This window comes from Ranitomeya imitator, chromosome 5 (assembly GCF_032444005.1).
Source record: "Ranitomeya imitator isolate aRanImi1 chromosome 5, aRanImi1.pri, whole genome shotgun sequence".
NCBI lineage: Eukaryota > Metazoa > Chordata > Amphibia > Anura > Dendrobatidae > Ranitomeya > Ranitomeya imitator.
In genome coordinates, this window is record NC_091286.1 from 129713055 (window position 1) to 129736839 (window position 23785).

The 23785-nt window shown below is 44.2% G+C and overlaps 1 protein-coding gene across 1 annotated transcript in view; it reads right to left on the reverse strand.

The window, feature by feature from the left end:
• The window catches only part of IYD (iodotyrosine deiodinase), a 114342-nt gene extending 90795 nt beyond the window's left edge, over positions 1–23547 (reverse strand). The window contains exon 1 of the mRNA XM_069769147.1: positions 23289–23547. Within this exon, the coding sequence (XP_069625248.1) occupies positions 23289–23478 (190 nt within the window). The 5' untranslated portion in view covers positions 23479–23547. The remainder of the gene's footprint in view (positions 1–23288) is intronic.
• Positions 23548–23785: the final 238 nt, after the last annotated feature.

The following is a 23785-nucleotide window of genomic DNA, read 5'->3' on the forward strand; positions in this document are numbered from 1 at the left end:
TTATAAAACTCCGGGGTCAAGTGCCCACCCCCCCTCCTCCCTCCTTCCCGCCCCCCCTCCAGTTGGGACTGTGTGGGGGGGCGCCATTTTTCCGTTCGCCTCAGGCAGCAGAGAGGCTAGGTTCACCCCTGCATGTCCATAAATTGAGTTATGGGTAATAATGAGAAATTGTCTTGCTTAAATGTCCACCCTTGTTTCATCTTCATCATCCTAGCAGATGGCAGCAGATTCAAACAGGTGCGATTAATACAGGTAATGAGTGCAGAGTGGGAGGGCTTCTTAAAGAAAAACTAAGGGTATGTGTCCACGTGCAGGAAACGCTGCGTGTCTGACGCTGCACAGAGCCGCAGCGTCAGACACGCAGCGTCCATATGTTACAGCATAGTGGAGGGGATTTAATGAAATCCCGTCTCCACTATGCGTGGTAACACGCACGCGGCGGCCCTGCGACTCCGGACATGCTGCGCGTCTTTTCAGATCGCAGCATGTCCGTATATCTTGCGGCGACGCTGCGTCGCCGCAAGATATAGCACAGGGCCCTATGGTGGGAGCGATGATGCCGGATGTGTGCTATGAACACATCCGGCATCATCGCGTCCCAGAAAGGGGGCGGGGCTTACCGCAGAGCGGCTAAGCCGCTCCGGCGATACCACCGGCCATCCTGAAAGTGGACACATACCCTAACAGGTTTGTGAGAGACAGAGATCTTGCTAGTTGGTAGGTGATCAAATACTTATTTCATGCAATAAAATGCATTTTAATTGTTTAGAAATCATACAATGTGATTTTCAGGTTTTTCTTAAGATTCTGTCTCTGACAGTTGAAGAGTACTGGGAAAACTTGCAAAATCGTCAGTATAGCAAATACTTATTTTTCCCACTCTGTGCACATTAGATAAATATATATATATATATATATATATATATATATATATATATATACAGTGGGGCAAAAAAGTATTTAGTCAGTCAGCAATAGTGCAAGTTCCACCACTTAAAAAGATGAGAGGCGGCTGTAATTTACATCATAGGTAGACCTCAACTATGGGAGACAAACTGAGATAAAAAAAATCCAGAAAATCACATTGTCTGTTTTTTTAACATTTTATTTGCATATTATGGTGGAAAATAAGTATTTGGTCAGAAACAAAATTTCATCTCAATACTTTGTAATATATCCTTTGTTGGCAATGACAGAGGTCAAACGTTTTCTGTAAGTCTTCACAAGGTTGCCACACACTGTTGTTGGTATGTTGGCCCATTCCTCCATGCAGATCTCCTCTAGAGCAGTGATGTTTTTGGCTTTTCGCTTGGCAACACGGACTTTCAACTCCCTCCAAAGGTTTTCTGTAGGGTTGAGATCTGGAGACTGGCTAGGCCACTCCAGGACCTTGAAATGCTTCTTACGAAGCCACTCCTTCGTTGCCCTGGCGGTGTGCTTTGGATCATTGTCATGTTGAAAGACCCAGCCACGTTTCATCTTCAATGCCCTTGCTGATGGAAGGAGGTTTGCACTCAAAATCTCACGATACATGGCCCCATTCATTCTTTCATGTACCCGGATCAGTCGTCCTGGCCCCTTTGCAGAGAAACAGTCCCAAAGCATGATGTTTCCACCACCATGCTTTACAGTAGGTATGGTGTTTGATGGATGCAACTCAGTATTCTTTTTCCTCCAAACACGACAAGTTGTGTTTCTACCAAACAGTTCCAGTTTGGTTTCATCAGACCATAGGACATTCTCCCAAAACTCCTCTGGATCATCCAAATGCTCTCTAGCAAACTTCAGATGGGCCCGGACATGTACTGGCTTAAGCAGTGGGACACGTCTGGCACTGCAGGATCTGAGTCCATGGTGGCCTAGTGTGTTACTTATGGTAGGCCTTGTTACATTCGTCCCAGCTCTCTGCAGTTCATTCACTAGGTCCCTGTTGTGAATTCTGTGGCCAAGCTCCCTCCTGTGGTCGTGAGTGGTACTGCGGCTGGTTCTGTCTATAAGCTTCCTTGGTGGATGAGAGTGGTACTGCGGCTTCTGAGTTTCCTTCCTCAGGTGATGAGGTTAAGTCGTTAGGTGCTGCTCTATTTAACTCCACCTGGTGCTTTGATCCTGGCCTCCAGTCAATGTTCTAGTATTGGTCTTGCTTCCTCCTGGATCGTTCCTGTGGCCTCTCTATCCTGCATAAGCTAAGTTCTGCTTGTGTTATTTTTGTTTGCTATATTTGTTCTGTCCAGCTTGCTATATTGGTTTTTTCTTGCTTGCTGGAAGCTCTGAGACGCAGAGGGAACACCTCCGTACCGTTAGTCGGTGCGGAGGGTCTTTTTGCCCCTCTGCGTGGTTGTTTGTAGGTTTTTGTGTTAACCGCAAAGCTATCTTTCCTATCCTCGGTCTATTCAGTAAGTCGGGCCTCACTTTGCTAAATCTATTTCATCTCTGTGTTTGTATTTCATCTTTACTCACAGTCATTATATGTGGGGGGCTGCCTTTTCCTTTGGGGAATTTCTCTGAGGCAAGGTAGGCTGATTTTTCTATCTTCAGGGCTAGTTAGTTTCTCAGGCTGTGCCGAGTTGCATAGGGAGCGTTAGGCGCAATCCACGGCTACCTCTAGTGTGGTGTGTTAGGATTAGGGATTGCGGTCAGCAGAGTTTCCACGTCTCAGAGCTTGTCCTATGTTTTTGGTAAATGTCAGGTCACCTTGTGTGCTCTGAACTTCAAGGTCCATTGTGGTTCTGAATTACCTGTTCATAACAGGTCCCCCCGCGTGGTTCTGGGATTTTTGCTCACCGTTCTTGTGATCATTCTGACCCCACGGGGTGGGATTTTGCGTGGAGCCCCAGATCGAGGGAGATTCAGTGGTCTTGTATGTCTTCCATTTTCTAATTATTGCTCCCACTGTTGATTTCTTCACTCCAAGCTGGTTGGCTATTGCAGATTCAGTCTTCCCAGCCTGGTGCAGGGCTACAATTTTGTTTCTGGTGTCCTTTGACAGCTCTTTTGTCTTCACCATAGTGGAGTTTGGAGTCAGACTGTTTGAGGGTGTGCACAGGTGTCTTTTTATACTGATAACAAGTTTAAACAGGTGCCATTACTACAGGTAATGAGTGGAGGAAAGAGGAGACTCTTAAAGAAGAAGTTACAGGTCTGTGAGAGCCAGAAATCTTGATTGTTTGTTTCTGACCAAATACTTATTTTCCACCATAATATGCAAATAAAATGTTAAAAAAACAGACAATGTGATTTTCTGGATTTTTTTTTCTCAGTTTGTCTCCCATAGTTGAGGTCTACCTATGATGTAAATTACAGACGCCTCTCATCTTTTTAAGTGGTGGAACTTGCACTATTGCTGACTGACTAAATACTTTTTTGTCCCACTGTATATATATATATATATATATATATATATATATATACAGTACAGACCAAAAGTTTGGACACACCTCATTTAAAGATTTTTCTGTATTTTCATGACTATGAAAATTGTACATTCACACTGAAGCCATCAAAACTATGAATTAACGCATGTGGAATTATATACTTGACAAAAAAGTGTGAAACAACTGAAATTATGTCTTATATTCTAGGTTCTTCAAAGTTGCCACCTTTTGCTTTGATGACTGCTTGACTGCTTTGCACATTCTTGGCATTCTCTTGATGAGCTTCAAGAGGTAGTTAAGGGGAATGGTTTTCACTTCACAGGTGTGCCCTGTCAGGTTTAATAAGTGGGATTTCTTGCCTTATAAATGGGGTTGGGACCATCAGTTGTGTTGAGCAGAAGTCTGGTGGATAAACAGCTTATAGTCCTACTGAATAGACTGTTAGAATTTGTATTATGGCAAAAAAAAGCAGCTAAGTAAAGAAAAACGAATGACCATCATTACTTTAAGAAATGAAGGTCAGTCAGTCCGAAAAATTGGGAAAACTTTGAAAGTGTCCCCAAGTGCAGTGGCAAAAAACATCAAGCGCTACGAAGAAACTGTCTCACATGAGGACCGCCTGAGGAAAGGAAGATCAAGAGTCACCTCTGCTTCTGAGGATAAGTTTATTTGAGTCACCAGCTTCAGAAATCGCAGGTTAACAGCAGTTCAGATTAGAGACCAGGTCAATACCACACAGAGTTCTAGCAGCAGACACATCTCTACAACAACTGTTAAGAAGAGACTTTGTGCATCAGGCGTTCATGGTAAAATAGCTGCTAGGAATACCCGATGGTACCTGACCCCAGCCAGAGTGGCTAAGGCAGTCGCCAACTACTCTCCAAATTGGTTCAGGGGGTGCAATTCCGCAGTAGATATGTTCCATACATGGTGGTTATGCCCGATTGTACGTAGATTTTGGATCAGAATCTACAATTTGGTTTCCTCTATAACAAATATAAACCTTAAAAAAACCCTTGGGAGGCCTTACTAAACAAACGCATCCCAACATCCCTAAACACACTCAAACCCTCATTGCATTCATATTCCTGGCAGCCAAACAAACCATAGCTTTGGCATGGAAAAAAATCAAATTTAGATTTAGCTGCGGTTAAAACACGCCTTTCTTGGTATATGATCAACTAAAAATTATCTGCCATACTTACAGAAAAAGTCAGTAAATTTGAGAAAATATGGCTTCCCTGGGTAGAGTACGCCAACCACACCCCCTTTGCCACACCTGTATTTCATCTAACCAACCCAGATCCCCCTGATTCTGATTGAATCATTAATGATAATTGGACACAACATACCCCCCTCCTCGGGCTTCCCTCCTCCCCTCCCTTGCTTCCTACCCTGTTGTTAGTTTGTCTGTTTGTTTGCCAACCGTTTACATGCTCTCTTATGCATACTGCAAATACAGGTCCTTCTCAAAAAATTAGCATATAGTGTTAAATTTCATTATTTACCATAATGTAATGATTACAATTAAACTTTCATATATTATAGATTCATTATCCACCAACTGAAATTTGTCACGTCTTTTATTGTTTTAATACTGATGATTTTGGCATACAACTCCTGATAACCCAAAAAACCTGTCTCAATAAATTAGCATATTTCACCCATCCAATCAAATAAAAGTGTTTTTTAATAACAAACAAAAAAACCATCAAATAATAATGTTCAGTTATGCACTCAATACTTGGTCGGGAATCCTTTGGCAGAAATGACTGCTTCAATGCGGCGTGGCATGGAGGCAATCAGCCTGTGACACTGCTGAGATGTTATGGAGGCCCAGGATGCTTCAATAGCGGCCTTAAGCTCATCCAGAGTGTTGGGTCTTGCGTCTCTCAACTTTCTCTTCACAATATCCCACAGATTCTCTATGGGGTTCAGGTCAGGAGAGTTGGCAGGCCAATTGAGCACAGTAATACCATGGTCAGTAAACCATTTACCAGTGGTTTTGGCACTGTGAGCAGGTGCCAGGTCGTGCTGAAAAATGAAATCTTCATCTCCATAAAGCATTTCAGCCGATGGAAGCATGAAGTGCTCCAAAATCTCCTGATAGCTAGCTGCATTGACCCTGCCCTTGATGAAACACAGTGGACCAACACCAGCAGCTGACATGGCACCCCACACCATCACTGACTGTGGGTACTTGACACTGGACTTCAGGCATTTTGGCATTTCCTTCTCCCCAGTCTTCCTCCAGACTCTGGCACCTTGATTTCCGAATGACATGCAAAATTTGCTTTCATCAGAAAAAAGTACTTGGGACCACTTAGCAACAGTCCAGTGCTGCTTCTCTGTAGCCCATTTCGGCACCTGTAGCCCATTTCCTGCACACGCCGGTGCACGGTGGCTCTGGATGTTTCCACACCAGACTCAGTCCACTGCTTCCTCAGGTTCCCCAAGGTCTGGAATCGGTCCTTCTCCACAATCTTCCTCAGGGTCCGGTCTCCTCTTCTCGTTGTACAGCGTTTTCTGCCACATTGTTTCCTTCCAACAGACTTACCATTGAGGTGCCTTGATACAGCACTCTGGGAACAGCCTATTTGTTGAGAAATTTCTTTCTGGGTCTTACCCTCTTGCTTGAGGGTATCAATGATGGCCTTCTTGACATCTGTCAGGTCGCTAGTCTTACCCATGATGGGGGTTTTGAGTAATGAACCAGGCAGGGAGTTTATAGAAGCCTCAGGTATCTTTTGCATGTGTTTAGAGTTAATTAGTTGATTCAGAAGATTAGGGTAATAGGTCGTTTAGAGAACCTTTTCTTGATATGCTAATTTATTGAGACAGGTTTTTTGGGTTATCAGGAGTTGTATGCCAAAATCATCAGTATTAAAACAATAAAAGACGTGACAAATTTCAGTTGGTGGATAATGAATCTATAATATATGAAAGTTTAATTGTAATCATTACATTATGGTAAATAATGAAATTTAACACTATATGCTAATTTTTTGAGAAGGACCTGTACAGCTCTGTATTGTGATTTGCTATCACCTTATTTGTAAAATGTAAACTTTCAATAAAAATTTATTGTTCAAAATAGCTGCTAGGAAACCACTGCTAAGGACAGGCAACAAGCAGAAAAGACTTGTTTGGGCTAAAGAACACAAGGAATGGACATTATATGAGTAAGATTTGGGCCAGGGAGCACCACAACTGGGCAAAAAAACAATAATACTCAAAGCAACAAATATACTCAGGGGTGCCACTCAATGCACCGCGAAGAACCATATAAGAAGAGCAAGAAAAAAGAGACTATGCAAACAGGGCGCACACCCAAAAAATACTATAAAGTTACAAAAGTACAAAAATTTACTGAGGGCAAGACAGAAAACACAATTGAAATAAAAACATGTTAAAATACAACTAACACACCACTGGTCCCATAGTGAATAATCATATAAAGACGTCCCAAATAACAATAATGTATAACACAAGGCAAAAATACACCTCTCATAAGTTGTTAATAAGACACCAAGAATACTACACATATATGGGTGAGGTATGGCTAAATTCTTATATAGACAAGGTATAACAATATATAAATATAAATAAACAAATCAAATCTGGGCGTCCCCAGAAAACCATATAATAAATAAACTGCCCCTATAAAAATAAAGAGGCTAATGCTAGCTCTGGGGCCCCAATAAGCCTATTAGAAACAATGAGAGGTGAGTGTAGTACTCCCAAAGAAGCAAGTATAGAAAGGAGCATCCGCTAATAAGGAAGCAGTGCTACCAGAACGGTAGAAAAAGGAGCCTATTAAAGGGACTCTGTCACCTGAATTTGGAGGGAACAATTTTCAGCCATAGAGGCGGGGTTTTCGGGTGTTTGATTCACCCTTTCCTTTCCCGCTGGCTGCATGCTGGCTGCAATATTGGATTGAAGTTCATTCTCTGTCCTCTGTAGTACATGCCTGCCCTGTGATCTGGTGCTCTGGACTGTGGACACCGAAGCCTTCAGTAAAATGTAAAGAGACTACAACCTTGTGTTCTCATTCTTCACTGCGCCTCTCACCATTCACCATTTATACACTGGGAAGCCCTGGGGACATACTTCACCTGTGGGAAGGTATACCATCTAGCTGCTATAACATCACCCCAGCAGACCCCTAAGCAGCATTGGTCACCCTGACCAAATACCACAGGTGGCGTCACGAACGTTTCCCCTTTAAAGACCTTTCCCCTTTATCAACAGACCTCCCGAGGTCACGGACCGGGTCAGCCACCGTGACATCCCCCTTCAGAACCGAAGGACCCGGTACCGAGTTCCCCTAGCCCTTGGGGCGCTCCACTCTTTTGGTGTCACAAACAGGATCTACTTAAGCTTGAAAATTGGGTCATGTGCGCCTAAGAACTGTGCCAGAATTGTACTTGAACTGTGATTTACTAAAAGACTGTGTATTGCAAAAGACTGCCAAAATTCCTGCCAAAATCACCGCCATAACAGCGCCACGAGGAGTGCAGGAGAAGAAGAAGGGCGTGTCGTTGTGGGAGTGAATGAACTGAGAAGTGCAAAGAATAATGGCCGCCCAGTCCAAATATCTCTGTACCTTGAGGACGTGTCCGTCAGCAGCCGAGATCTGCCTCCTGATCCTCAATGGCGGGCGGAGACAAAGAAACAGAAACTGCCCCCGGAGAAGAGAGTGGGAAAAGGACGAGGAAGGAGCCAGCCATGTGGAGGACGCCATGGCCAGCCACCCGGAACCAGAGCGTGGGGTCGGAGCAGAGGACTCCCCCAGCCACCTGGAGAGACACCGCGGCCAGGCATCACCCGTTGGCCCCGACTTCCTGCAAGCCTGCATGGAGGAATTAATAGACTAGCTCCTGCAGATGCGGCAGAGCATTAAGGCCTCATGCCGGATGATGCCTGCGGAGGACCCACCGGCACTGCCACTGACACCGCTCCCTGCACTGCTTCCGGAGCCATTGCCAGCACCGCTGCAGACGCCGCCACCAGCAGAACCGACCGACACCGAAGACACCACTGTGGCATGTAAGGACGCCGACCATGCCCTGGTGACAGAGGGACTGCTGATAGGCCCTGTAGCAGCGCCACCTCCTCACGGTATCCACAGGCTCCAGCATCTTGAGCCTTGGGACCAGGCCACAGGAATGGAGCAATTCATGACGGCCCCAATTACACCCACCATCCTGCCGGGTGAGTTGCATGCAGAGCGGACAGTGTACCACTGGGTGATTCCTGGACCAGACTTTATGGGGTTCCCCGAGGCAGAAAAGCAGAAAGGAGAAACCGTGGAATTCCTAAGTTGGGAGGACTACCAGTCCCAGCTTGCCCGCAAGTGGGAGGAAATGGAGGAAAGACATCAGGCCAAACACAGAGCCTTTGACAAATGTGATTTACGAGTTAGAAGTTAAAGCCTAGGCCCGCAAGGACCGCACCGCTAACCAGGCCTCGCGTAAGCAGGGCATAGTCATCACATTTAAACTCCAAGGAGGATGGGGTTTCATCAAAGAACAGGGACTCTATGTGGGGATCTTTGTTAACCGAAGGGACGTAGAATCTCATCTCTGGGAAGGACATCCAGATAGAGACTTGTATCCAGGAGATAGTGTCACCTACACCAGGCACTTTGATCAAAAGGGATGGTTTGCCCTGAATGTCCATAAGCAAAGAGGCCCTATGACACACCATGCTAAAACCCATGCTATGCCTTCTCCTGTGACATGTGTCAAGACAACTTCAACTACAACCACCACTACAGTCACTCCTACCTGCACATTTTCAAGGACCACAGTGTGCACTGTCACTACCACAGAAACTGTTGTGGCCACAGAACCAACTCCAACTGTAACCTGTGCCAAGGTTACTCCAGATCAGAACTCAGTGGGCACTCAAACCCCCATCTGGAGTGAGGGAGCCCCATATGTAGCACCTGGTAGCCTCCAGTACCCAAAAGGACTACCTCCACCAGTGCTACCTCCAGAATTACAATAGAAGAAATCTGACAAGATTGTAAATAGTTATTTAACTTTCCTTTTGCTGCTTTGAACCCCTCCAGGGTTATTTCTTAAAGGGATCCCATGTTTAAAGGGATCCTCTCTTTACAGAGTTTCGTTCTATCAAAAGAACCGCAGAATCATGAACTGCGCATGATCACAAACTGTCCTTGTAAATAGTTGACACCTTCTTAAGGGTGCTTTCTACTGATTTTACAACATAGGCTTTTACACAGACTGCCTCCATTGGAGACTACTACTAATCTTGTTGTAGGAGTTGCTTTGTTTTGCAGATCTGAAGAAAAACCCATTGATGTGGCAGTATTCCGGGTCAGGATACACGTCTTGTAGCCCACCCAAGCCCAACGTTGGGGGTTCGTCACGGGTCCCTCGCATCACGTCACCTTTGTTGCTAAACTGACTTGAATACTGATGATGTGATTAATATGTTGCCCTACCTCAGACAAGACTTGAGATTGCCCTTAAAGGGAATGTTTATTTGTTGCACTTTGCCTAAAAGTGATAATGTTTGAAAGTATTGAGTAAGTTAGATAGAATTGTGTTTTACATAGCTGATAGAATGTAGTTAACAGTATAGAGTTAAAAGTTAGATAGTCTGATATAATGTACTTTGAATAAATTGAAAGAGAATGCAGTGAGCCCGTGGGGGTTGCTAGACTGTTCTGCATTTAAATAAAGTAAGCCCGTGGGGGTTAGTAAGTTAGTTGGTTAAAATTTTGTAGTTAAAAGAGAATAATTGTGTTGCACTTGAATAAAGAATAAATGTTTGGCCTTGCACTTAATAAATAGTATACCTGCAAAGGTAATTACATTTCATAGTTAGTCAATATATTGTCTTTGCTCAGATGTTTTATTTCTAAAAGTAGGCTGGCATTGTAAATATGTTTTTGTTTGTAACGTTCAAGCGTCCTCACCTCCCATAAAGGGAAGCTTAGTATAAATTAACTTGTTTTATAGCATTTTAAAAAATGTATGTCTTTTTGCTTATGTATTGTTGTTTTCTTTTCCCAGTCCCGGCGTACTGGATTTAATGGGGGGGGGGGGGGGGGGAGTGCAGCACACCAGGGTCCTGGTCACTGCACTAATATCATTCTCCTCTAGGGGGAGTGATGTTACGTTTGAAGGCAATAAAGGAGATCTCTTTACCAGGTATCACAAACATGCAACACAATTCATACTCCAGTCCACCAGGGGGAGCTATGCTATTTATTAGGGCACTCTTCACAATTAGGTAAAACTGGTGGTCTGGATAGGAAGTTAGTCAGACACTGACTGAGCTTGGCTCAGGACAGTTGCTATCTGAGCTCCGCTCAGGTAGTTGGTCCCTGACAGGGGTGGGATCTTGTCAGAGGCCTAGACGGAAGGCCACGGAGCTGCGCCTGCCCCACGTGCGGCAGCATCCTAAGAAAGAGACATGAACAGCAAACAGTATTGTAGAGGGTGAGATATGAAGTCATAGAAAAGGGAGAGGAAACCAGAAGGAGTTCGGCCCTGCATAGGCTGCCTCCTTTTGAGGCGCAGGATCCGGTAGCCGGAACACCGAGGGAGCAACAGTTCTCTATGCCTTACTCCAGAGACCGGCAGGACAGCTAATTCCACGTTTCCTGCCCGCCCTATACCCAGGAGGCACGGTGGCAACTTGTGGGGGCAGGGGCGTGCTAGAGTCCCTGTAAAAAGCCTCAGGCCACCAGTCATACGGGTTTGTCCTATCCATCCAGAGGACAGGGAGAGACACAACTGTTATGATCAGGTAATTCAGAACCACAGTGGACATAGAAGTACAGAGCACACAAAGTGACCTGACAATTATCAAAAATAAAGGACGAGCTCTGAGACGTGGGAACTCTGCTGACCGCAATCCCTAATCCTAACACACCACACTAGAGGTAGCCGTGTATTGCGCCTAACGCTCCCTATGCAAACTCGGCACAGCCTGAGAAACTAACTAGCCCTAAAGATAGAAAAATAAGCCTACCTTGCCTCAGAGAAATTCCCCAAAGGAAAAGGCAGCCCCCCACATATAATGACTGTGAGTAAGATGAAAATACAAACACAGAGATGAAATAGATTTAGCAAAGTGAGGCCCGACTTACTGAATAGACCGAGGATAGGAAAGATAGCTTTGCGGTCAACACAAAAACCTACAAACAACCACGCAGAGGGGCAAAAAGACCCTCCGCACTGACTAACGGTACGGAGGTGCTCCCTCTGCGTCTCAGAGCTTCCAGCAAGCAAGAAAAACCAAAATAGCAAGCTGGACAGAAAAAATAGCAAACAAAAAATAACACAAGCAAAACTTAGCTTATGCAGGAGAGACAGGCTACAGGAACGATCCAGGAGGAAGCAAGACCAATACTAGAACATTGACTGGAGGCCAGGATCAAAGCACCAGGTGGAGTTAAATAGAGCAGCACCTAACGACTTAACCTCATCACCTGAGGAAGGAAACTCAGAAGCCGCAGTACCACTCTCGACCACAGGAGGGAGCTTGGCCACAGAATTCACAACACACAACATCTAGAATATCTACAACAGTTGTGAGGACCTTATGAGAAGCTTAGCAGTAAGGGACTACAACACATGGCGCTAGAGGAAGGCTACTGATTTCCACCTGGATAAGGGGACTCTGGATTTGCCTCCAAACCAGCTGGACTCTGCCTGCCCTGTGATCTGGTGCTCTGGACTGTGGACACCAAAGCCTACAGCAAAAAAAGGTAAAGAGACTGCAACCTTGTGTCCTCATTCTTCACTGCGCCTCTCACCATTCACCATTTACACACTGGGAAGGCCTGGGCACATACTTCACCTGTGGGAAGGTATACCATCTAGCTGCCATAACATCACCCCAGCGGATCCCTAAGCAGCGTCGGTCACCCTGACCGAATACCACAGGTGGCGTCACGAACGTTTCCCCTTTAAAGACCTTTCCCCTTTATCAACGGACCTCCCGAGGGCCACGGACTGGGTCAGCCACCGTGACATCCCCCTTCAGAACCGAAGGACCAGGTACCGAGTTCTCCTAGCCCTTGGGGGCGCTCCATGGCACATATTTGTTAAAATGACCTGCATGTTTTTCCTGCCATTTGCAAAGATTTGTGCCACTAGTGGCATCATTAATGTATAGTAGTATACTGGATGGGCAAATGGTGATGCACAGGAAACCCACCATGTGGCCTTGATAAACCTAAATCATGCACATGACAATGAACCCTAAATATCACTAAAAGTTTGCAGTATGTTTGCTGTTGTACCAATAAGCATTGCCTCTATAATGAACCAAGTGATAGAACATGGCAAATTTTTCTTATACAGTATTCTCAGTTGAGGTGACTGGACATCAGAAACTAGATCAGTAGCAGAGGATCAGGGATGTGACAAGACTAACAGACAAGTGATATGCTTGTGTGTTTGCCACTGCGGGGACGTCAATTTGTGCGTTAGGGTGACTATCATGGTTGGGTCATTACTCTGCTTGTGGTGTACTGTATGAAGTATCATATTGTGTGTCACATCTTAAGGGCATCATACTATGTGGAGGGCATTATACTATGAGAGAATTGTGGGGGTTTAATACTTTGTGGTGAGACTCATACAGTGTTGGGGCATCATACTGTGTGGTGGTGACTGTGGAAGGCATCATACTGTGTGGTGGTGACTGTGGAATGCATCATACTGTGTGGGGGTGACTGTGGAAGACATCATACTGTGTGGTGGTGACTGTGGAAGGCATAATGCTGTCTGGGGGAACTGATAGCATCAATATATGTGAGGGTTATCATATTGTGTGAAAGTCACTGTGGGTACGTCATGATGTCCAGAGGGATTGTGTATTTTACTGTGTGTAAAGGGACAGTTGCTGTTTTGGGGGTGTTGTGGGGCGTCATACTGAGTCGAGGGTCTGTGGCAGCATCAAACTGTGTGATGGGCTGTGGGAAAACATTACTATGTGGGAAGAGGGTGGGTACATCATACTGTGTTGAGGGAAACGCACTTCAGTGCTATCATAGTGTGTGTGGGAGGGCTGTGGGGGAATGATTCTTTGGTGGTCTAGGTCTACTTTGGGTGTTATATTTTTGCAGTACAAATTATTTTTTAACAATTCAATTTAATTTACTATAATTGGTAAACCGAAATAAATTTTTTGAGTATTATTTTAAAAAAAACAGCACTAAATATGTCATCTTAAAAGGGTTTTCCAATTCAAAAAAGTGAACCTCAACACTTTTGTATGTGTAACAAACACAGCAGCTCCAAAGAAGTATAAATCTGCACAGCGGGGAAGCCCGCTCAGTGCACCGGCATTGCATGAAATGATACTGCCGGCTTATATATAGCAGTAAGTGCTCTGTGAGCCGGGGTGCCACTCCAAAGAAAATAGCCACAATGGATACAAAAATTGAAAGAAACGGATGGCACTCACCGGTTAAAAAAAATTCTTCTTTATTCCAATACTTTAAAATACCGGCGTTGGGAGGATGGGTGCAGGAGTGGAATGAACGACAGCCGTTTTGTGCTGCAGTGGCGCTTCTACTGGTGGCCATCCGTTTCTTTCAATTTTTGTAAACACAGCAGTTATTTACTCTCCCTCGTCCCAGTGACGCCCCATCGTTGCTGTGCACTCAGTGCCATGGCTGCAGCAGTGACATCATTTTGACAGCATACATCACAGTTGCAGCTTATCACTGAAGTCGACGGCCTGAGCCACCTATGTCGGCACATTCACTGATCTCAGCCGCAATGTGAGCTGCTGACAAAACAGCACAGCAGTATCCAAAACACTGAGAGCGGATCAGTGACAGAGAAGCAGCGCAAGGGTGGTGAGTACCTGCTCTGTTTGTGATATTGCATACAGTTGTGTTCAAAAGTTTACATACCCCAGCAGAAATTCGGCTTTCTTGGCCTTTTTTAAGAAAATATGACTGATAACACCAAAACTTTTTCTCCACTCATGGTTAGTGGTTGGATGACGCCATTTATTGTCAAACTTCTGTGTTTTCTCTTTTTAAATCATAATGACAATCCTAAACATCCAAATGATATTGATCAAAAGTTCACATACCCCAGTGATTTGGCCTGATAACATGCACAGAAGTTGACACAAATGGGTTTGAATGGCTACTAAAGGCAACATCCTCACCTGTGACCTTTTTGCTTGTAATCAATATGTATGCATAAAAGCTGAGTGAGTTTCTGGGATCCAGACAGGTTCTTGAACCTTTCATCCAGCCACTGACATTTCTGGAGTGTGAGTCATGGGGAAAGCAAAAGAATTGTCAACGGATCTAGGGGAAAATGTAGTATAAAACAGGAAAGGGACACAAAAAGATATTCAAGGAATTGATAATGCCAGTCAACAGCATTCATACTGTAATTAACAAATGGAAAATCAGGGGCTCTGTAAAAACAAAACCACGTTCAGGTAGACCAACAAATATGTCGTCCACAACTGCCAGGAAAATTGTTCAAGATGCAAAGAAAAACCTGCAAATAACATCAGCTGAAATACAGGACTCTCTGAAAACTAATGGTGTGGTTGTTTCAAGATGCACAATAAGGAGGCACTTGAAGAAAAATGGGCCGCATGGTCGAGTTGCCAGAAGAAAGCCATTACTGTGCTAATGCCACAAAGTATGTTGCCTACAATACCCAAAACAGTACAGAGACAAGCTTCAAAACTTCTGGAACAATGTAATTTGGAGTGATGAGACCAAAATTGAACTTTTTGGCCACAATCATAAATGTTTCACTTTGAGAGAGGTCAACAAGGTCTATGATGAAAGGAACATCATTCCTACTCTAAAACACGAAGGTGGATCGCTGATTTTTTGGGGTGTGTGAGCTACAAAGGCACCGGAAACTTAGCCAAAGTTGAAGGAAAGATGAATGCAGCACGTTATCAGCAAACACTGGAGGCATATTTGCACTCATCAGCACAGAAGCTGCGCATGGGACGTACTTGCAACATGACAGTGATCCAAAACACAAGGCCAAGTTGACCTGTCATTGGCTACAGCAGAACAAAGTGAAAGTTCTGGAGTGGCCATCTCAGTCTCCTGACTTAAATACAGTGGGGGAAAAAAGTATTTAGTTAGCCACAAATTGTGCAAGTTCTCCCACTTAAAAAGATGAGAGAGGCCAGTAATTGACATCATAGGTAGACCGCAACAATGAAAGTCAAAATGAGAAAACAAATCCAGAAAATCACCTTGTCTGATTTGGCATGATTTATTTTGCAAATTATTGAGGAAAATAAGTATTTGGTCATTAACAAAAGTTCATCTCAATATTTTGTTATATCCTGTGTTAGCAATGATATTGGTCAAACTTTTTCTATAAGTCTTCACAAGGTTGGCACACACTGTTGGTGGTATGTTGACCTATTCCTCCATGTTGATCTCCTCTAGAGCACTGATGTTTTGAGCCTGTCGCTCGCTAGGCAACACAGACTTTCAACTCCCTCCAAAGGTTTCCTATGGGGTTCAGATCTGGAGACTGGCTAGGCCACTCCAGGGCCTTCATATGCTTCTTACGAAGCCACTCCTTCATTGCCCTGGTGGTGTGCTTGGGATCATTATTTTATTATTATTATTTATTTATTATTATGCTGAAAGACCCATCCACGTTTCATCTTCAATGCCGTTGCTGATGGAAGGAGGTTTACACTCAAAATTTCTCGATACATGGCCCCATTCATTCTTTTATGTACACTGATCAGTCATCCTGGTCCTCTTGCAGAGAAACAGCCCCAAAGCATGATGATGCCACCCCCATGCTTCACAGTAGGTATGGTGTTCTTTGGATGCAACTCAGCATTCTGTCTCCTCCAAACACAACGAGTTTTGTTTCTACCAAACAGTTCTACTTTGGTTTTACCAGACCATATGACATTCTCCCAATACTCTTCTGGATAATCCAAATGCTCTCTAGCAAACTGCAGACAGGCCCAGACATATACTGGCTTAGGCAGGGGGACACGACTGGCACTGCAGGATCTGAGCCCCTGGTGGCATAATGTGTTACTGATGGTAGCCTTTGTTATGGTAGTCTCAGCTCTATGTACAGTAGGTCATTCACTAGGTCCTCAATTGGGGTTCTGGGATTTTTGTTTACTGTTCTTGTGATCATTGTGACCCAACGGGGTGAGATCTTGCGTGGAGCCCCAGATTAAGGGAGATTATCAGTGGTCTTGAATGTCTTCCATTTTCTTATTATTGCTCCCACAGTTGATTTCATCACACCAAGCTGCTTGCCTATTGCAGATTCAGTCTTCCGAGCCTGGTGCAGGGCTGCAATTTTGTTTCTGTGTCCTTCGATAGCTCTTTGGTCTTCAAAATAGTGGAGCTTGGAGTGTGACTGTTTGAGGTTGTGGACAGGTGTCTTTTATACTGATAACAAGTTCAAACAGGTGCCATTACTACAGGTAATGAGTGGAGGACAAAGGAGCCTTTTAAAGAAGAAGTTACAGGTCTGTGAGAGCCAGAAATCATGCATGTTTTTAGGTGACCAAATACTTATTTTCCACCATAATTTGCAAATTAAATCTTGCCAAACCAGACAAGGTGATTTTCTGGATTTGTTTTCTCATTTTGACTCTCATAGTTGTGGTCTACCTATGATGTCAATTACAGGCCTCTCTCATCTTTTTTAAGTGGGAGAACTTGCATAATTGGTGGCTGACTAAATACTTCCCCTCTGCTGTATCATTGAGCCACTCTGGGGAGATCTCATGTGCGCAGTTCATGCTAGACAGCCCAGGAATTTACAGAATTTACAGGAACTGGAGGCTTTTTGCCAAGAAGAGTGGGCAGCTTTACCATCTGAGTAAATAAAGACCCTCATCCACGAAGACCACAAAAGACTTCAAGCTGGCATTCATGTTAAAAGGGGCAATACATGGCAGGGCTGCCACTAGAAATTTCGGGGCCCCATACAGGCCAAATTTTCGGGGCCCCCTTGAGATGCAGCCCAGGCTCCTCCCCAGCCCCGCCTCCACTCTCCACCCCTCAAACTGTCCACAGTCCCAGCGCTCTCTCTTGGAAAAACTCCACTTCTCACCTATCACACATTAACAGTTCCCATCACTAGATCACACATATAGCCAGCAGCTTTTCTTTTGGCCAAAAGATTTTTTTAGCCACCACCATAACACGGGAGGCCCTACTCTACTGTAACCTATTAAATATTTGTTAAAATATGCAATACAATTTAGGTATATTTTTATTTGTTTTTCAATTTTTAAAATGACCAATAATATCACATTCTAAGAGCAAATACCGCTACACCATGTCCAGACCACATATTACCACCACAGTGATCGAATAATATCAAATACAGGGAACAAATACCACAACACCATGACCAGACCACATATTACCACCAATGACCAAATAATATCACATTCAAGGAACAAATACAACTGCACATGACCAGACATCATATTACCACCACATAGTGACCAAATAGCACATACAAGGGACAAATACCGCAACACCATGTCCAGACCACATATTACCACCACATAGTGACTGAATACTACAATACTGATCAGTAATAAAAAAACTCAATACTATCACCATCAGTGCCATTATATACAGGAGATCTGTGCTTAGTATGCAGTGTCTGTGAACAGGTAATAGTGATCACTGGTGGTATTATACACAGGAGCTCTGTATATAGTATACAGTGTATAGTGTCAGGGTATAGGTAACACACTGACTCACCAGTGATGTCTCTAGGTGAAGTCCTTAACTTTGTTTTTCATCCAGCACAGACCACCATCATTTATTCCAGCCAGGGCTAATCTCTGCAGGAAATAACACAGTTATCTCGAGCTCCGCTTGCAGAACACATTAATTAATTTTTCCCAACTTCTACATTACATGACATGAAGAAAAAAAAGCAACATAGTGTCACTCTACACAGTAACAGGACAGCCCCCCATTTAAAACAGTATACTCAAAAAATAAATACATCACTGTAGTAATATCCCTTAATAAGCCCTTATGGTAATAATATTTGCCAACCTGGCCCCCATGTGTCTCATTCCTGGCTTCAGCCATATGCTCTCCCATCCTGCCCTCATGAGTATCCATTCTGCCCCATATGATCTCCCCATCCTGCCCCATGTGTCTCCATCATATCTATCCTGCCCCATGATCCAATCATGCCCCGTATCTCCATTATGCCCCCTATGTCTCCAGCATTCTGCCCCCAATGTGTCCAGCATTCTGCCCCAATGTGTCCAGCATTCTGCTCCCAATGTGTCTCCAGCATTCTGCCCCCAATGTGTTTCCAGCATTCTGCCCCAATGTGTCTCCAGCATTCTTCCCCAGTGTCTCCAGCATTCTTCCCTAGTGTCTCCAGCATTCTGCCCCAGTGTCTCCAGCACTCTGCCCCCAATGTGTCCAGCATTCTGCCCCCGATGTGTCCAGCATTCTGCCCCAATATGTCTCCAGCATTCTGCCCCAGTGTCTCCAGCATTCTGCCCCAGTGTCTCCAGAATTCTGCCCCCAGTGTGTCCAGCATTCTGCCCCCAGTGTGTCCAGCAATCTGCCCCAGTGGGTCCAGCAATCTGCCCCATGTGTCCAGCATCATGCCCCCAGTGTCTCCAGCATTCTGCCCCAGTGTCTCCAGCATTGTGCCCCCAGTGTCTCCAGCATTCTGCCCCAGTGTCTCCAGCATTGTGCCCCCAGTGTCTCCAGCATTCTGCCCCCAGTGTGTCCAGCAATCTTCCCCAGTGTGTCCAGCAATCTGCCCCCAGTGTGTCCAGCATTGTGCCCCCAGTGTCTTCAGCATTCTGCCCCCAGTGTGTCCAGCATTCTGCGCCAGTGTCCAGCAATCTGCCCCAGTGTGTCCAGCATTGTGCCCCAGTGTGTCCAGCAATCTGCCCCAGTGTGTCCAGCATTGTGCCCCCAGTGTGTCCAGCATACTGCCCCAGTGTCTCCAGCATTGTGCCCCCAGTGTCTCCAGCATTCTGCCCCAGTGTGTCCAGAAATCTGCCCTAGTGTGTCCAGCATTTTGCCCCCAGTGTGTCCAGCATTCTGTCCAAGTATCTCCAGCATTGTGCCCCCAATGTGTCCAGCATTCCACTCCAGTGTCTCCAGCATTGTGCCCCAGTGTCTCCAGCATTCTGCCCCCCGCCCCGTGTCTCCAGCATTCTGCCCTGGGGCCCCCCGGATCGCCGCTCTCAATATTAAAAAAAAAAGTTATTACCTGCCCGCGCTCCTGCGGCGAAGGCGAAGCTCCCTCCACTCAGCTGAAGCGCGCTCCAATTGGCTGGCAGCTGTTAACTTTTGATGTGTAGGCACAGGCCCACACATCAATAGCTTTGCTGCCACAGCACCGCTAAGGGCCCAGTTTAGCCTGCCGGTAGGGGCCCGGTGAGCAGATGAGACGGGGTCCGATGCGGGCCCCCTCTGCCCACCGAGCCCCATACACCAGTCAGGGCAGTAATGCTGGAGTGGGGTATGTGAACTTTTGATCAGGGTCATTTGGATGTTTTGCGTTGTCATTATGAGTTAAAAAAGAGAAAACACAGTAGTTTGACAATAAATTAGTTTTAGGCGCTCGCTCAAAACTCATTTGTTCAGAGCGGCCTATCACGTTCCCTAATCAAACTCATTTTATGTTTGTGTGTGTGTGTAGCCCATTCAGTATCTCCATCTACCCCCCACTCCATGAAGATGGCTGGACCATCATTGTAAATACATCATTGTAAATACACACCTGTACTTTGTATCTCCCCCACCTCATTGTAGATTGTAAGCTCTCACGAGCAGGGTTGTCTTATTTTGTCTTATTTTGCTTTCTTACTGTATTGTTAACATTGTTACCTATGACTGTTGTGTTTGAAACTGTTAAACTGTAAAGCGCTGCGGAATATGTTGGCGCTATATAAATAAAGATTATTATTATTATTATTATTAAATGGCTTCACCCAACCATTAACCATGAGTGGAGAAAAAGTTTTGGTGTTATTATTCATATTCTCTGAAGAAAGGCCAAAAAAGCACAACTGTATATGAAAGTGCTTGGGGGTCCACTGTTCTTAGGCTATGTGCACACGTTGCAGATTAGGCTTAGGAATTTCTGGTGCGGATTCTACCTCTCCTGGCAGAAAACGCACCTGCGGTTTTGTTGCGTTTTTTGTGCGGTTCCACAGCGTTTTTTGCGCGTTTTTGCTGCGGTTTTCTTGCAGATTTGCTGTGGTTTTTACCCCTGCGGTTTTCTATAATGGAATGGGTACAAAAACGCTGCAGATTCACAAAAAAGAAGTGACATGCTACTTCTTTTAAAACGCAGCGTTTCCGCAGCGGATTTTCTGCAAAGTGTGCACAACATTTTATTTTCTCATTGATTTACATTGTAATGTATATCAATTGCGGATCGGCAGCGTTTCTGCACCTCAAAAAACGCTGCGGATCCACAGAGAATCTGCAACGTGTGCACATACCCTAAGTGGAAGATATTTCGTTCTATGGATCTGTATGATTAAGACCATTTTAAATTTACATTTACAAAGAATAGATTTGTGTCACATTAGTCTGAGACTTTTAACATTTTTAATTGTTCCATTGACAGAGTTGTACTGTATATGCACTTGTTTGTCGAGGATCAAGCTGCTGTTTTTGTGTAAAATTTGCCTATTGTGGGAAATGTGCTGTAAAGCCATGGTTCACATCCAACATAGCAGAAGATAATTTGGAGACCTGTGTGATGAAACTGTGTGCTCATGTGTATGGGGAGTCAGAAGAGACAACTCAAAAACTTAATTGTTCATGTTTATGGTGGGCATGGGTTGGAAGAGACAAATGTCAACATAAATGTGCATTTTACTTGGTCACAACAGAATAATGTAAATTATTCACATCTCATAATGCTGCAGATTTACACATTAGCAATTTGCTATTAAAGGAAATGTGCAAAAAAAAATCAACAATTGAAAAATTTAAGTATTCGTGTTTTAATTTTCTTTTTTTTAATGGTATGAAATATCAAAAGTTGTTTAGGCCGGTTTCAAACGTCAGTGGCTCCAGTACGTGAGGTGACAGTTTCCTCACGTACAGGAGACACTGACTCACGTAGACACATTGAAATCAATGTGTCTCTGCACATGTCAGCGTGTTTTCACGGACAGTGTGTCCGTTTGGAAAACACGGAGACATGTCAGTGTTCGTGGGAGCGCACGGATTACACGGACCCATTAAAGTCAATGGGTCCATGTAAAACACGTACCGCACATGGACCTTGTCCGTGTGCAGTCCGTGTGCCGTGCAGGAGACAGCGCTACAGTAAGCGCTGTCCTCCCCACGTGGTGCTGAAGCCGCCATTCATACCTTCTCTGCAACAGCGTTTGCTGTAGAGAAGATATGAATAGTCCTTTTTTTTTGTTTCTTGTGAACTCTGTCAGGATTCTCCAAGTGTCTGTGATGAGAATGGACAATCAGGTGATCGAAAGTATGTGATTTGATATACCGTATATGTCCACCTCTTTGAATCCCTGCCTGGTGCTAAAGCATCAGGTGGAATATTATAAGCCATTAGTGGTAGTGAACCACTATAAGGGTATGTGCACACGTAGATAGCTCCTCTGCGGATTTTTCCTCAGCGGATTTGATAAATCCGCAGTGCAAAACCGCTGCGGTTTTTCTTGCGGATTTATCACGGTTTCTATTGCGGATTCCGCTGCGGTTTTACATCTGCATTTTTCTATTGGAGCAGGTGTAAAAACGCTGCGGATTCCGCACAAAGAATTGACATGCTGCGGAAAATAATCCGCTGCGTTTCCGTGCGTTTTTTTCCGCAACATGTGCACTGCGGACTTCGTTTCCCATTGTACTGTAAACTCATGGGAAACTGCTGCTGATCCGCAGCAATATCCGCAGCGTGTGCACATACCCTAAGGCTATGTTGAAACGTTGTGCTTTTTGCTACATCTTTTTGCTGTGTTTTTTTGCAAACTAAAAGCTGCTTTTTACAGTACCAGCAAAAGTAATGAGATTTCAGAAATCTCAGGCACACTTTTGTATTTATTTTCTGACTGATTTGGAAAACTGCTCCTTTTTAAAATTTGCAGCACTTCAATTCTTTCAGCATTTTTGCAGCATTTTTTCACTATAGGAAGCAATGGGAAAGCGAAAAAGACGCTGCAGAAAATGTAGCAATGTGTTTTTGCTGCATTTTTAGTGAATAAAACTAACTTTATTAAACATGTACTGCAGGAAAATAACCAATATATTCTGCACCAAAAAACAGCAAAAATGCAACAAAAACAAATCAAAACCTTTTTTTACTTTACTGCCAAGAGAGCGGGATTTTCCCACACAAAATTTTTTAGCAAAAATGCAGCATGAGAACATAGCCTACGGCCTCATTCAGACGTCCATGTTTCAAGTACATGTTCTATATGTGCTTTTTTATATGTGATGTTCACGGATACAACACGCACCCCTTGTAATCTATGGGGTCGTTCCGATGTCTGTATTTTTTTGCAGACCATGTGTCTATGCGAAAATCATAAGGACATCTCTGCCTTGTATCAGTAATGAATAGTAGCAGAACAAGCGTATGGGTCTATGAAAATCACTGCAGTGATTAGAAGCTTTGTAGTTTATTTATTTATCCTTACGTGAAAATCACTGATGAAACGCTGACGGTGAAAACAGACGCTGACCAAACACTGATGAAACTCAGGTCCAAAAAACTGATGATACTCGTACAATTTTTTTGCATATGTGAAACATCACTGAAGTCTGAATAAGGCCTAAAGCATAATGTTTCATTCTTGATGTAAACATTTATATCTAATTTGTCTTAGCCTTGCTGGGTCACTTCACTAAAAACCTTCAAAGCCACACTGACAACATAGCAACTTGTCCCTTACCATCTTCCTCTGCTGAGAGCGCTGTGCCATCCTCCAGATCCTCATCTACCCATGGACGAGATTCTGCTATAGTCATCTTTTCTGCTTTTTCTTTTTGCCCATCTGGTTTCTTCATACTTTGTAAAATGATAATTATTAACACACATATAACAGCAAGAAAAAACGGACTCAAAAATGAGAAAAAAGCCATGGTTTCCTCCCTGACATTCACGCAGAACTAGATCTCTTTACCATTTGTTTTGCTTTACAAGCAAATATTACAGGAAGGGGAGGAATGTTGCTCAGATTTCACAATTTGCTCAGCTTGCTTGAGAGTGTAACATTGAACTCTTCACTTTTTATGGCTCAGCGAAGAGAGATGAGTGGGTTTTGTTTATTTTATGTGATTGACTTTTCTGAAGTTGGTTGAGATCCTAATACCATACTGGTGGTTACATACAGTAAATAAAGGAAACATCTGTCATCGAAGAAGGTGGGCAAATGTGTCACAGGGTGTA